Source organism: Cebus imitator, unplaced genomic scaffold (assembly GCF_001604975.1).
Source record: "Cebus imitator isolate Cc_AM_T3 unplaced genomic scaffold, Cebus_imitator-1.0 Scaffold64, whole genome shotgun sequence".
NCBI lineage: Eukaryota > Metazoa > Chordata > Mammalia > Primates > Cebidae > Cebus > Cebus imitator.
Window position 1 is genome coordinate 4881599 of NW_016107379.1, and position 17066 is coordinate 4898664.

At 34.9% G+C, this 17066-nt stretch overlaps 1 protein-coding gene across 1 annotated transcript in view; it reads right to left on the minus strand.

The window, feature by feature from the left end:
• Positions 1-17066, minus strand: part of WDFY3 (WD repeat and FYVE domain containing 3) — a 294837-nt gene that overhangs the window by 55773 nt on the left and 221998 nt on the right. Inside the window, exons 41-46 of the mRNA XM_037739168.1 lie at positions 15373-15555; positions 14329-14486; positions 13156-13233; positions 11491-11718; positions 4609-4659; positions 2197-2365 (exon numbers count right to left, since the gene is read on the minus strand). Of these exons, the coding sequence (XP_037595096.1) occupies positions 2197-2365; positions 4609-4659; positions 11491-11718; positions 13156-13233; positions 14329-14486; positions 15373-15555 (867 nt within the window). The remainder of the gene's footprint in view (positions 1-2196; positions 2366-4608; positions 4660-11490; positions 11719-13155; positions 13234-14328; positions 14487-15372; positions 15556-17066) is intronic.

A 17066-nucleotide genomic window follows, 5' to 3' on the forward strand; every position in this document is an offset into this window, starting at 1 on the left:
TGACACAAGAGCAGAAAATCAAACACCACATGTTCTCACTCATAGGTGGGTGTTGAACAATGAGAACACATGGACACAGGGAGGGGAGCACTACACACTGGGGTCTGTTGGGGGAAAATAGGGGAGGGACAGTGGGGGGTGGGGAGTTGGGGAGAGATAGCATGGGGAGAAATGCCAGATATAGGTGATGGGGAAGAAGGCAGCAAATCCCACTGTCACGTGTGTACCTATGCAACAATCTTGCATGTTCTTCACATGTACCCCAAAACCTAAAATGCAATTAAAAAAAACAAAATAAAATAAAATAAATAAAAATAAAAATAAGAAAACATTTTACTACCTACATTTTGACAACTTTTTAATAATCACAGTAGGATAATTAAAATCAGTTGACAGTAACCAGTGAGGATCCAAGGTAAGAGAAGTCCTCAAAATACACTGTAAATCACATATTTTGATTAAATCAATATTCTTTGTGCCATCCAAAGTAACATCATACCTGCCTGTTATAGTTGCTCTAAGAACTTTGGAAAAGCACAAGTCAGCCCGAGTGTTATTCTTTCAATATTACTTACCAGAGGTTTTGCTTTGGCTTGAGAAGAGCATTGTTTTCATATACGAACAAGTATAATAAATAAGCAAGAGAGATCAAATCCTGCAGAGAACATCCACAAAGGCGGAAAGCTTACAGCTGCATTATTATTATTATTATTATTTTAGCTGTATTATTTTTAGTTTAATGAATCAAAACCTCCATTTCTATGTCTAGCATAATACCTTGTGTATTTGTGCTTTTAGCTCAATTAGAGACTAGGAAATCAGGCCAGAGAAGTTAAGAGCCAATGACCCAAACACAAATCATCTATCAACTCTGTGGATTATATATTACCTTATATTCAGCAACAGTTTTGGGCCAAATTCAGTAACTGTGCTGGTGCAATGTCAACAAAATTAGAAGGCTTTAATCTCTGTTCAACTCGTAAAAGTTTCAATGCTTTTATGAAAATGTTGGATCAATTATGAAATTTTGAGTAAGTCATAGTCATCACATGAGAAAACAGGTATGTTATAACAACAGGAGAAACTGATCACAATTTAAATAGTGTTTTTTGTTGACACAGTCATATGCTGTCAGTTTCTAAAACAATTTGAAATTAATTTTTTATTTATTAAATCATTAAAACTGATTTTTAATTTACCATGTTTGAATTTTAAAACTAACTTTTAATTAAAATCTTAATTTATGCTCTGGGCCTTTATAGAATATGCAGGCTTTTGAATTTGTGTGAATCAGAGGCTTAAAAAGATTAAAACAATGGATTGATTTACACTGTTGAACTGACTGAATCCTCATTCTGTGCTAGTCATGTGTCAAAATTTATTAAGGTTAGAAAAACAATCTCTCTCTTTGAGAAAAACTTGGAAATTAGAGAAAACATACAACAGTGAAAAATCACTGAAACATCTATAAAAGACATGAACAATGTACTATCAGTGAACAGAGGAATTGCAGAAGACTTTAGAGAAGGATGATTTTATATATGACCAGTGGGTTTAAGACTGAATAGGATGTGTTAAGATAGGGGTAATGGAGAAGCTGTAGAAAAGAAGAAAGCATTTCCGGCTGAGGGCACCATGTGTAAAAATGCAAAATCTGAAAGTCTATGGACACTGTAGTACAATTCAGCAACTACTCGGCTCTTAAAGTTTTGATTTGGGATAATCCCTCTCAACTCATAGAAAAAAAACATTATTCCTTACTACTGGCTAATATGCACTAATGACACGTTTAGTAGTTATTTTAATTTTATAAATATTTATTTAGTTATTAAGCCATTAACCTAAAATATCAAATGCTGAGACACATGTTCTCAAGACCTCCTGAGGCTGTGTCATGAAAAAATACATATGGATATTAAAAAAAACTATCAAGTGCCATTGAGGATTCTGCAAAATACAGTTTAAAAAAAACATTAAGCCAATGGGCATGTGACATTCATTTGTAGGCAATAAACAAGAGCAAGTCTCTTTAGTTCTGATAAAGAAATCAATCTTTAAGAAGGGTGAGACGGTAAAATATGTATGGATATTTTTGAAGTTGGTCCTACTGTTTACAGTTACTCAAATTTTTGTATGAATTCAAATGCAAGAATCTTCTAAAATCACTTTTAATCAAAATCAAAAAGGTAGGCTGACCTTTGACTTTAGCAATAGTGTCTTCGCCATGCTCTGGTTCTTGCTGAGCAGCTTCGCCTTCTGAACTCTCCACAATGGTGTCCTGGACAATGGCGGGATTGCCAGAGGCCAGTCGCATGTAGTACTCTTTACTGTCATAACTTACGGCTCTTCTGTATCGAGCAGGTTTCTAAGAAATGACAAAAGAAAGTGACTCAGATAACTATCACCAAGGATTAAAACATAATATTCTTGAGGAAAGGTATGGTGTCAAGGTGTGTTACCTTTGTAAAGGGGCTTTTCATAGACTGTATGTATATACAGTAAATCTGCACTTTAGGGTTAAGTTTCTTTATTTTAAAATACCATAGGTTTTTAAAAGACACATATAAAACAACAGTATTAGCAGTTTTGTTCTTCCTGAAATAATCTCTAGACAAAAAATGTTTATGTGTTAGTGCAGTGTGTCTTCTTTGGTGTATGAGGAAACCTCCCCCTCCAGTAAAGAGAATGCTCACTGTTGAAGAGCATCAAGCTGCAAGGAGCCTATCTAGTCTGTGAGCAGCCCGGTTGCTTCCACCCCAAGTGAAGTAATTAGATCAGGCCTTAAGGTTTATATATTCAGAATAACTGGTGTGAGTGTGTAGTTCAGATACTTGGAGTTGGAGACTCAACTGCCCTATTCTTTCCTATATCCCCAGGTTTCACTGAGAATGGCCAAAACCATCTTCAGATATGTCTGAGAGTCCTGACCGAAAACGGAATAAAAAAGTTTTATGCCAGGTGACAGTCTGGTTAGCTTGCCATTGCAAGCTGCTATCTCCAATTTGCTCATTCTCATGGTCTGTTGTGTAAAGGAATATGATCCATAACCAACTCAACTAAATGAGTTGAGTAAGATCATATAGCAGTCCATTTTGAAGAATAAATTAATTACTTAGAAACACAAGGATTTGATGTTTTAGAACATGATACATGAACGTTTCCTTTCCTGATTAACCTTTATTCTCAAAACAGGTTTTCCAACTGACTTAAATTGTTTTCCCCCTAAAATCATAGACAATGAGAAACTAACATGTAAAACAGCCTATAAAATTTCAGAGGGAAAAGTTTGTATGTATATAGGTTACTCAGATCAGAATTAGACCCAGACTATGGATTAATAATTTTATAAAGATAAAATCTGAAACATGCTTTAAAACCTTCCCCGTTCTAAATATGACTTTACTTTTCTATAAACAAGAATATATAACATTAAAAATTCTACTGTCCACTCTTCAAACTCAGTCAATATGCATCATTTACAAGAATACCCTTTTCAAGCAATATATATATATATATTTTAAAGTGATTTCCAACTCAAGTGGTAAACAAGCATCCTTTGGATGGGACATGTAGAATGAGATACTGAGCCAAATTTTATATAAAAAGATAACTAAGTGAAGTCACATTAACCTTCTTTAACTTCAGGTACAGAGCAAGGAAATAAAGGGAGTTGCCAGTGAACTGAGGAATGACATATAGCAAATAGAGACTGAAAATACTACTTGACATAGGAAAGTATTAAAATGATGTAAAATAATATTACAATTTGGAGGATCAATCTGATGGGTAAACAAACAAAACACTGCACTATTTTTGAAAATGAAGGTAGTAAACTTTGTACCATAAAAATTCTTCTATATGAGGTATGACAAGTATTTTCAACTCAAAATTGCTAATATTTAAAAAGATAAAAGCATAGTTAGTGATGGGCAAGACAATGAATTAATAGATGTGGGACTTAATTACCGACTTCATGTACAGATTTAAACTTGACCTACGAGAACTTTTCTCTAAATATTTTGAGGCACATTTCTGTGTTCTAAGGAACTACATCTTTAAAAAACTGAATTATATACTTTCATCTTTCTGGAATATAAGAACGATGATTAATTTTTCTACTAATTAAAATAAAATTTTATTTTAAAAAGTGATCAGACACTTTTAGTTTCCATTAGTTCTTTCTGATTGAAGGAAATAATTTTAAAAGAGGAGACATTGTTGAATTCTCAAAATACACACTTCAGTATTTAGAAGAATTAATAAGAGTAACAGAAAAGTTGAAGATGCCAGGTTGCCCATTACTAACATGCCTCATAATTTGTTAGTTTACGTGTGAAGCAGTACACGTTTTTTTAGTGAGAGCAGTGAATACTCAGCCTGTTAGTGAGCAGCATACAAACCCTAAAAAGAGATAATTAGAAAAAGCTGAGAAAGAGTAGAACATTTCTCAGCCCGAATGAAACCAACTGTTCAACTCTAACAAACTTACAGGAAGAACAAATTGAAAGCCAATCTTTTAAGTTAGTCTAGTCTACCATGCACTTAAAAAATCAGAAAAAAACAAAACTATAAGTAGTTTACATTCTTTTACTGTAATTTGTGTTTTACCTTTTGAGGAATATCATCAGGTGTCTCAGGCTGTTTACTTGGGATCTCAGACTGAAAACAGGGTATTAAGTATAGACATCAGAAAAAAAAACATAATGAGGAACACAAAAATAAAATTTTCTTGAGGATTGTATGAAATATGAAAGATGTAGTTACTGAAAGAAAATTAATATGATAGCCTAAGCAGCTTAAATAATCACTTAGCATCTTGTGGTTACTTTCTCACCGATCAAAAGCAGTTTTAAGTAAAACTTAAATACGCCAAATGTCTCAGTGGATTGAACAGGACAAACTCTTACAAATCACACAGACAAAACTTCAGCACAGACTGCCATTGACTTGGATGATTTACAGGCAACTCTTTACACCATTTCACAAAAACCAAGAAACAAACTTAAAATCAGGATAACAGAACCTAATGCTAGCTAGTATCTTCCATCTTCCTTTCCCTGGGGTTATCCCCAAATCTGTGTTGTAACAAGAGCAAATGGCTAATTTAAACTATCATTTACAATACTCCATACCACAGACATCACTAAGGCATAACCAGTGAAAAGAAAATCCTCCCTTAAAAACACAAGGACTTGCTTACTTCTTTCACTACTTTCACCATCTCAGAAAGGCTGAAAGCGGAAGGTAGACTGCATCATCAGCCCCCAGATTATAAGTTTTTCTAAAGAGTACTTTTAAAAGAACTAGGTAGTGGCTTTATATTTTATTTTCAGAATAAAATCCTGATTAATAAGAAGGCAATTCTGTTGAGCTGCAGCTTGTGGCTTCATGTAAGCACACAAATAGCTACAGACAATAATGCAACCAAGAACTGCTTCCAAATTTCCTTCCTGTTCACGGTTTATATATGGTGATGATTTCTAGTACCTTTCCCTATAATAAACATGAGGAGGCAAAATGTTTTCACAAATGTTTGCTTCCCAAGGCAAAACAAACAACGGACCACTAGGTATACTTTCGGATACTTCACAAGGTTTTAGTGAATCTTTCTTTTTAAAAGCAAACTTGTAAAAGTGTATCTTATATTGAAAAATAATCTTTAACTTCTAATCAAAGTTCTTTATCTTGGTACGGATTTAGATGGTAAAAGTGTAATGTATATATTTGTTAAAACTCACTGACTAGGCCATAATAAAAGAATTTTAGTGACAAAAACAGATCAGGAAATCCAACATTAAAAAAAGAAAAAAAAAATCACTGAATGGTACACTTAAGATTTGTATATTTCAATGTATATAAAATTTCCTTCAGTAAAAAAAGACTTGTAAACACATATTAAACTCATAATGTGCACATGAAAGTGAAGAAAATTGATTCCTCAACCCACTCTGAAGTTGAAAAAAATACATATATGTATATATATATACACATACACATGTATATATATGTGTCATATATATACATGTGTGTGTGTCAATATATATATATATATATAGGACCAGGAGTGGTGGCTCACACCTGTAATCCCAGTACTTTGAGAGGCCGAGGCAGATGGATTGCTTGAGCTCAGGAGTTCAAGACCAGCCTGGGCAATATAGTGAAACCCCCATCTCTACAGAAAAATAAAAAAGTAGCCTGGCGTGGTGGTGCATGCCGGTAATCCCAGCTACTTGAGGCTCAGGTAAGAGGACTGCTTGAGCCCAGGAGGTCGAGGCTGCAATAAGCCAAGACTGTGTCACTGCACTCCAGCCTGGGCAACCGAGCAAGATCTTGTCTTAAACAAACAAAAAACCAAGAAAGACTATTGGATAAATATGCAACAAATCAATACAACAAAACAGACCAATTACTAATGTCACAGCTAACTGTGACATTCACTATATATACTCCCAGCCAGGATGCAGGCAGCATCTACCAAGCATACCCCCATATTTTTCCTGGCAGCATATGGTACAGTGCTGATTTAATACATATTTGCTCACTGATTGATTAACTGGTTCTTATTTTACTAAAAAGCCCAGCATTCAATAGTAAATATGTTATACCAGTAATTTCAGCAATATTTTGGTTTCCTTTTATTTAAAAAAGCATTAAATTATTACTATAATTGTTTACATAGAAACTTATATTTTTCAAAGTCAGAATTTGTAGAAAATAATTTTATAGTTCTTTTTTTTTTGAGACGGAGTTTCGTTCTTGTTACCCAGGCTGGAGTGCAATGGCAGGATCTCGGCTCACCGCAACCTCCGCCTCCTGGGTTCAGGCAATTCTCCTGCCTCAGCCTCCTGAGTAGCTGGGATTACAGGCACGCGCCACCATGCCCAGCTAATTTTTTGTATTTTTAGTAGAGACGGGGTTTCACCATGTTGACCAGGATGGTCTCGATTTCTTGACCTCGTGATACACCCGCCTCGGCCTCCCAAACTGCTGGGATTACAGGCATGAGCCACTGCGCCCGGCCCTATAGTTCTTTTATTTCAAATTTTCCTATAATGCTGGCAATGAAATTTCCTAACTGATCTGATTAGTTTCTATGAGTCTTGTGACATGCATACAACATATAAAAATATATGTTGAGGCAGCCACAAGAAACTCCCCTAGTTAGAAAAGGAACTGAAAAGTTCATTAGCTTCCTGCCCCTGAGTAACCCCAAATTAATAGGTAGACCTTCACCCTAATGAACTTTGCAAAGAATAGTAAATGTGTATGAGATTATTATTCTGTAAAAATAAGGGAATTACAAAATTAAAGTCTAATATTTAAATATTTTTTAAATGGCAAAATATGCATTATTTTCCTCCCTTAGAATTCAGAAGAACAATCGGATTTTGAATTTGCAGTAAATCCCAGACTTACATCTTACACTATCTATTTCTGTTTAAAATACAGAATTATAGTAGAACTCATTATAGCTGTTTTAATTATGAAAATTACTCCCCGAGGAAGGTCACTGTGTGTAGAGGATAAATCATTTTTATTTGAGAATATAGAATTTTCCATATGTACTTAATTTTTCTCAGGATATTAGTAATTATTATTACTATTTTTATTACAATAATTTTAGTTGATAAACTTTCAATGCTTTAAAGTCTGAGAATGTTCCATATTCTATACACAAACATCCAACTTAAAATCAAGAAATAAAATTCAAAACTTAGGCTAGGTAAGCTATTTGCTATACAGTATGTAAGATTATCAAAGTTTAAGAAATACAACTTTAATGAGTAAAACAAAAAAAACACCTGATTTATTTCTAACAAATCAAATATTTTTAAACAAGAAATTAACTTTTAAATCATCACTGTATTCTTCAGCTTAAGCGACAGGACAAAAAACGGAAATGTTACTGAGAAACGATAATCATTTTAATCAATAAACAAAAGATTAAATCATTTGCCCTTCCACCAGGTCAAGTCTTTTAACCATCAAGAGGCTTCAAAAGCAACTTTTAGGTTGACACAAACCTATTATGTCACAAAAAGTACTTACTATATTAAACATGCATGCAAGGAAGACAACAAATTTATGGAAGTTTAAAGGAAAGAACTGATTGGTCTCTAACTCTAGGAGCCAGTATTTTTTAATGTAGATCACGGCAGAGGTGGATTTACTATGAAGCTAAGGTAGCTTAAACTTTAGTGGCCTTCACTTCCATGAGCCACTTTCAAAACCTTGGAAACAAAGCCCTATTAATTTTTATATTCATAATTTTGTACTTTTTTTCTTATAGAGGCCTCTCCTAAACTGTATAAACTACACGGCCGTAAAATGGATTTGAGGCCATTATAGTGAAGAAGTTTTAGAGTGAGGAAAATTCTATGTAATGTTAAAGAGAAAACAATGGAAAAAAGCCTGAACAGAGTGCTGCCAGTTTATTCACTCAATATTCATTAAGCATTAGGTACTTCATTAGCCCTAGAGAGACAAAACCTAATATGGAATATATTTACTGTCAATGGATAATGTCACAAAATGGGCAAACATTAGAATCTTTTATTTTTCAAAGTGATTCAACTACTAAGAGACTGTTGAACTGTATTCCTACCTTACTACGCTACTTAGTAGCTGCAGCCAAAAAGGAGGTTTCTTACCTACTCTAGGTTTCAGTTCCTCATCTGTAAAACTGGATAACAATATTAACTGTACTTCAGAGGGCTGTTAGGAGACTGAAACAAAACACATGCAAACTGCTCTGTAAAGAATCTAGCTCCGGAGTGTCCAATCTTTTAGCTTCCTGGGCCATATTAGAAGAAGAACTGTCTTGGGCCACAGATAAAATACACTAAGACTAACAATAGCTGATGACCTACAAAAAAAAAAGGCAAAAAAAGTCTCATTATGTTTTTAAAAAGTTGACGAATTTGTGTTAGGTTGCATCCAAAGCCATCCTGGGCCGCATGTGACCCATGGGCCTAGGATTGGACAAGCTTGATCTGGCTTACTGTGTTTTACCAAATCAATTTGTAAAACAAGATCTGTTCAGAGAACTCTAGCTTTTGTTTCGGTTCCATCCACCCTGCCATTATCCTCCTTTATAAATATCAGCTCCTCTTTTTTGACTTGATGGTAGAATTCAGTGGGATAATAGATACTACTGCTTTTTGAAAATTTGTTTTTAACATTGCCAGAATGCATATTCCAAAAGATACAAGTGGACATTTAATGGCATTCCAAATTTACAAAAGATGTAAACTACTAAAAACAGAATTATTTCAGCAAATTTCATCATAGCAGACTGACCTTGACCTTGATTTGTGCATGAACTATGCAGCATGAATTCTACATTCTGTAACTGTCTCTCCTTCCTGGCTGCTTTTTCCTTTTATGTGAAAGTATCTCCAACATTTCTTAACTGTCTTATATTTTCCAACATGTAACCCATCTGTTAAAAAAATAAGTTCCATCTCATGTATACTTATTTATGAGAGCGTCTGTTTTGATTTCACAGGCTGGTGAATTCCTTTGCCTAGGTAAAATGCTGATGATACAAGGTTGTAGGTGTGAACGCTTAATAGGGTACTTTGCTTTTATCTGATACAGAAGTTTAAATATACTTTTGTAAACAAATGACATTATTACAAGGAAGGAAAGGAGTACAGATAAAAATTATCATGATTATTGTAAAAATAATTCAGAAGTATATGCCTCAGTTAAATTCAAACAGTAAGGTGGTCATGTGTTTGGGAGAGAATATTTATATTTTAGTATTCTTGAATGGATTCAGTTTAAATAAGCATTGACTCGATAAGAAATATTTTATCAAATTGCTAATGGCTTAAATTCTCTTTTTTTTTTTTTTTTGAGACGGAGTTTCGCTCTTGTTACCCAGGCTGGAGTGCAATGGCGCGATCTCGGCTCACCGCAACCTCCGCCTCCTGGGTTCAGGCAATTCTCCTGCCTCAGCCTCCTGAGTAGCTGGGATTACAGGCACGTGCCACCATGCCCAGCTAATGTTTTTTTGTATTTTTAGCAGAGATGGGGTTTCACCATGTTGACCAGGATGGTCTCGATCTCTTGACCTCGTGATCCACCCGCCTCGGCCTCCCAAAGTGCTGGGATTACAGGCGTGAGCCACCGCGCCCGGCCTTTAAATTCTCAATAGACTAAAAGATTAAGAATTAAAAGATCATACTGTTAATTTGCTCTTATAAAAGTAAGTGCTAGTAACAGGCTGCAAAAATATGGGTGGATTACCTTTTTTACACAGTGCTCCAGGATTAGAAATTACAGTGCTTTAAGGCACAGTTGCATCAAACATGGCATTCTTGACAGAACTGAATAGCTTTGAGAAAAGTAGAACTTTAGAGAGCTATCTTCTAAAATCTTAATAATTATTAGAAGGAGCTAAGACTCACCTATATTATTATTTAAAAAATTTTTCTGTTAATTGACAAATTAATTAACATATTCAACACCTCAAATACTTAAAAATTTTTGTGCCAAGAATACTTAAAATTTACTCTCTTAGCAATTTTGAAATGAACTATACATTACTATAAATCATAGTCACTATGGAAAGCAACAGATCTCAAAAAATGTATTCCTCCTATTTATCTGAAACTGTACCCTTTGACCAACATCTCTCTTATTCTCCTTGCTTCTCAGCCTCTGGTAACCATCATTCTACTCTTTGTTTCTGAGTCTGATTGTTTTAGATGCCACATACAAGTGAGATAGGTCAAGTAGTATTTGTCCTTCTGTACCTGGCTTATTTCATGTAACAAAATGTCCTCCAGGTTTATGCATGTTGCCACAGGCAGGCTTTCCTTCTTTTTTTTTTAAGGCTGAATACTATTCCATTATGTATACACAACACATTTTCTTCATCTATTACTCTGCTGATGGACGCTTAGGTTGATGCTAATCTGTGTTAGCATCAGGACTGAGGTTAAGCTAATCAGTGCAAGATAAATGGAGCCAGGGTGTTTGGCAGAGAAACAAGAGGCATTGGAACAATTCAAGCTGCCTCACCTTATATGATCAGAGCTACTTAGAAAGTTCACGTGTTCATAAGGCTTATTCTGGACCAGACACTATTCTAAGTACTTAACTAATTTTAATGAATTTAATCCTCCTAACAGTCCTATGAGGTAGAACTATTATTTGCTCCAATTCAGGCATAACAAAATGAAAACCCAGAGAGGTTTAATACACCGTAACCCAGCAACAATAGCAAAGTGGCAGAGCCAGGTTTTAAATTTGGGCAGTCAGGCTTTGGTGTCTGTGATCTAAACCACTTCATTATGATGTCTCCTTGTTACACTGTTGCATCTTTTCATTCCACCTCCACTCTGAAGTTATCAATTTAAAAGAGTTTGAATTTTTAAAATTAGCTATTTGAGGTAATCGACCTAACAGAGAAGAAAATGCTTACAAAGGAAAATAAAAACTTGAAAGAGCCACTGTGATCGCCGAATTCTGCATACTCACCGCCACATTTGTCTCTTGTTCAGTTTCTGGCATGTAAGGGTAATGGTTATAAAACATATCGTTTCGCACCATCTTTTTCCTCATCCTGCAGGGCCCTTCTGTCATCTCCAGCATCCACTTGTCGAGGTGGGAGCCGATGGGAGGGCCCCACAGGCCCCGCTCCCGCAGCAGCTCGCACTCGATCTGGCACCACTCTTCTGTCACGTACTTCAGGGCATTCTGCTGACGCTGACAGGAAAGAGTCCAGGTCGGTTTTCAAGCAAAAGCAGGAGTAACAGTAACAAGTCTACAAGTCACTGAAAATCAAGTTATTATTTGGAAGCAAACACAATCCACACCATTTCAGTTAACATTATAAAAGTAAAATTACATTTGTTTATGGTTAAAGTAAGCAGCTTTGTTGCAGAAGGTGGACTTCTTACAGCACCAAGTAAATGACAGACGTGTATAGGTTAGAGTATGCAATATCGTGGAACAGAGAGTTGAAAAAAGCTTGTTTTTCTGGCACAGAAAAGATGATAATATTACTATGAAAATATATTGAAACGGTTAGCTCTATGTGAGTTAATAAATACATACGGTAATTTAAGGATACACCGAACTGGAAAATAGCTACCAAAACATGAATAGGGGATATTCTAGGAAATCAGATAAAGAAATAGTGCCAACAGATTTGATTACTGGTGAGCAAGGTAAACATTTCCAAAGATTTTAGATGAAGAATATAAACATCCAGCACTAACAGGGAACTTGATGTTCATATAAAAATCAAAGAGAAAACATTTTCTTCTGGCATCTGAGACAGATCCAAACCATTTTACTTAAATGAAAATTATGACACAGTACAATTCTTCTTATCTATCAAATGACAAATATGTAACATTTCAATAGTAGACAATGATAACTAACTTGCCCAACGATTCATGGAACGTAAGTATACATAATTTAAATCTAAAAATAAAGACTTCTAAAATATAACTGACAGTAAAGATTACTGAGTGAGTAATTATAATATTACCTATCATAGTAGTACTTATATGTTCTTTGGTTGGGAAACTAAGGATCTAGTGTCATAGCCATAAAATACTAGCAGTTAATCATTCAGAAACCTTTAATAGATCCAAAATAGCTACTCTGGGAATAAAATATTTAAGATAAGCTTTTGAGTAATTATGAAATCACCAAGAGAATTTCAATGAATTTATTTTTCACTGACATAATCGCCAAGCACTTGTAGTGCAGTAAAAAATAATTTCATTTAATCTTGTAATTTTTTACAATTTTAAGAGACTTCTCAGAGACTTTGATGCATGTTTTTGCAATCCCCTTGTTAAAAGTCTGAAAAAGAAGGCTCATTCTTACATTTTTATTTTTATTAGGAACAAAGACATGTAACATGTCAGTAGTGAATGTTAAGAGAATTCAGCTGTGCTCATTTTCAGTTTGTTGCTTTTTGAAATGCAGTTTGTTGACAAAAGATTAAAATTTTCTATCCTAAAGTCAGTTGCCAAAGTAGCTGATAGCAGGGATAATTAAAACCATCATCTGATGATGAATGCACTCCAGCCAGTACCTTAAAATGGGCAGAAAGATACTGGGACAAACAGAGACCTTTCACATATAAAAAATGTAAAACAAACCATTATGATGATTATATATCCTTACCTCCTGATATTCTTTATATTGTGTATCTACTAAGTCACGAACAACAGCAATGTGAGTAAACATCCACTGCGAAATCTCCTAACAATGGGTGGAAAAAGAGTCTTAATATTTCACAGATTTCTGAAAAAAAATAGTTACTCTTGAAATTAATGCTAAACAATTGGTTAAAATTCTGCCAAAAGCATCCAAACAGAAAACAAAATCAAAAAATTTGGAATGAATTACATGATGAATCTAATGGAGGCCTGCGTGATGGACACAGATCTGCAAGCTCTCCCACTCCCCAAACCCCTTCACGGAAGGGCTTGCTGCCCACATTTCTAGGCTGCTGTCAACACCCTCAGGGATTGCCTTTGCTGCAGAGGGCTGACAGGGTGCTCCACATCCAACCACTACCTGATCTAGGGGTAACAAGACTCACACATTTCAGCTTAATGAAGGTCAACTCTAAGAGGATATTCTGTCCTCAAAGCTCCACTTAATTGGGCTGAGGCTGTCACTAGACTAGCACTGCAGCCTGACTTTTCCCTATATCCAGTCCTGCCCTTTTCCCTTCCACAGGTATTGATCCCAAGGGCACCCCCAATATGCATTATGCACACTAAACTCCATCTCAGAGTTTGCTTCATAGGAAACCTGACCTGATGCATGAGATGGCTGACAAACACTATTTCTCTCAGACCCTTTTCATAGCTGCCACTTCGAATCTGGGATGGTGAAGGAAGTAGGATGATGAAGTTAATGCTGGAGGCAGATGAGCTTTTTAAAAACCATCAATCACAGGCATACACAACAAGTTTGTAAAAATTAAAAAAGGCATGTTTGGCTATTGCCTTAAAATTTATATAATTATCAGTAACAACAATGTTGAAAGCTGGAAAAATTGAGAGAAAATTATCGATAGTCTGATCATATATCAATCTCTAAATCTCATCATGTATCCAGTTATAAAATGGGTATAATGACATAGCACTCACATATAATTTTATCATGATAAAATGAGAGAAATTCCCATAGTCTGGATTACTTCTATCTCTATTTTAAAGCAAAAATACAGAAAAGTTTCATTTCTAATCAATTGCTTGTACATTGTAAGTATATTATATCAAATACTACAACTAAACCTTGGAATATAAATTTCTAATAATACCATCTATAAAACTGAAAAAGTACCTGGGTGGAAAGACTGTGTTTATTAAGACCACTTTCTTTTCGATTTCTTCTTGATCCTGTTAACTTAGAAAGACCAAAGCCACTGCTGACACGGGATAATTTGGATTGTGTGGTGGGCACTAAAGCCTCTCCCCGACTTATGCATTTCTTTTCATGGGCTATGAAAAATTTAAATTAGATTATTTTATAATTTCTCCATATATTTATGAGTCTTACTTTTAAAACTTTCTTATCTGGTTATAAGCTACAATCCTGCAGTGAATAAAAGCAGCACATATTACAGATGCAGATATTACGTTTAGATATCACAAATTAATTTATTGATAGTCTTGTTTAAGGATGATTGCTCACAAACTATTGTATTAGCTGAACTTATAGTTGGTTGAAACCTCACAGCTCTGTAATAATATCCAATTTTATCCAAATAATAATGAGTTTCTGAATTAAAAACAATTCGTAATCACCTAATTAAAATCTTTGGTGTTGGGTATACTTCAAAACTTAGAACGTTTGGGATTTTTAAAAGGCGATATAGCTTATACACTGTAGATTACATAATGACACCTGAGAATCTACAGTAATAAGCTATACTTTTAATACATTAATATTACTGCAGCAAAATATAAGAATATTCCCATACCAAGTAGGACAAAGAAAGATAAGTTAGGTTCTGCTATGAAGTCAGTTTTGACACCAAATTAATGAAAAACATTGGGTTTTCACAGCATTTTGAATTTCAAAATTATAGTTAAGGGATTGTGGATCTGTTGCCATGACAGCGACTATACTAGAGCTCTTTGCAATGTATGATATTCTGAATGCATAAATGCCTGATGTATAACATACCTCAAATATAAAAAATAATAAATCCAAGAAAAGTAAGATCTCAGTATAATCATTCTAGAATGGTTACGTTATACTGATTTTCATTTCTATTGACTTTATAGTATCTTTTTGGCAATGCTGTAATTACATATTTAAAGTACACCTATATATAATAGCCACATGTAAGTCTCGTGGTCACATGATCTCTGTAGGCCTTACCCAGATGGTTCTGCCAGCACTTCAAGCCAGCCTCTTCAATGAGTGGCCTGGCTATAGCTATGTCCACGTGGCCCCTTTCATTCACAGGCAGAGTTACTTTGAAAAGCTCTTCCAAGACTTGTTTCTTACTATGTATCAGTTCAGTCCAAACTCTGTTGACAGCTTTTATGAGAAGCTGACGCCCTAGTAAACAAACAAAGCAAGCAAATGATCAAAACACAGTATAAGTTTAGTTTTTATTTTTCTTCATGCTTACAGGTAAAAATTTTGACTACAGTATTTAATTGTAAAAAACGATGCTCATATTGTATCTAGCCCAGTGAAAAGGTTATTCAGATAACTAAAACTGTGGTTGCCTATTTAGAAGATACTAAAAAAATCTTTATATGCACACAAAATAACATTTTTATTTATAAAATTGGAAATTATATATATGTAATTATCTAACTTTTTCTAGATAAAAACTTATCCCTCATTTAAAAGTAATTTTTAGATCTGAATGTTTAAGGTGAATTCAAAACTAAGTTAGTATTTTACACAAAGAAAGAAATATTTTGAAAAGAATTTTACTATGAAATTCATTCTTGCTTTGGACTCCTTATTTGTATGCCTGACTCCTCCTCTAGACCTGTCAGCCCTCAACAATCACCTGAGGACCTGTGATAACAAGCTGCTAGTCCCTAACCCCAGGGTTTCTGATTCAGTAGATCAGAGTAGAGCAACAGAATCTGCTTTTCTCCCAAGTTCCCAAATGATATTGATGTTGCTATTCTGAGGACCTTGCTATGAGAATCACAGCAAGGTGAAAATAATCACTACATCCTTGGTGTTTAGGGTTGAAAACATTTTGGTAAAAGAACAAAGAATAAATAAATTCATGTTTAAATGAAGGAATGAAATTAAAATGAGTGCTGGGCTTGCAAACAATGAAACCACATGTAAAACTATCACAGTATTTCTGGGGAGACAAACAATATGAAGAGTGACTTTTATTTATCACTGAGCATGTGGAAATGAATCAATCCATACAAGACTTCAATGTGCAATGCTTACAGGATCAGTGGGACAACGAGATTAAAACAAGAAAGAGGGGCCAGGCGTGGTGGCTCACAGCTATAATCCCAGCACTTTGGGAGGCCAAGGCAGGCGGATCACTTGAGGTTGGGAGTTTGAGACCAGCCTGGCCAACATGGTGAAACCCTGTCTCACTAAAAATACAAAAAGTTAGCCAGGCGTTGTGATGTGTGCCTGTAGTCACAGTTACTCAAGAGGCTGAGAAGCTGAGGCATGAGAATAGCAGAACATAACCCAAAAAGTGGAGGTTGTAGTGAGCTGAGATTGTGCCATTGCACTCCAGCCTGGGTGACACAGCAAGATTCTGTCTCCAAAAAAAGAAAGGAGAGTATAAAGAAGAATAAAAATGGCAATACTGATAACCTGTCTCAAGTAATATTTGCTTACTCTAATGTGATATGCCTGACATTACCACTGGGCAGTTAGTTAATGCCAATTTAATATTTGTACTTCTACTTAAGTCAATGTAAATATTAATACCACCACCAAGTCTCACAGCATTATTAAGAAATTATGAGCTTTGCAGTATTACTGGTAGCTTTACTCTTAATGGCATGAGGAGACTCTTTGTCTATGTATATAGGTTGCCCTACTGGGAGAGCTGCTATCAATGCTGGCAG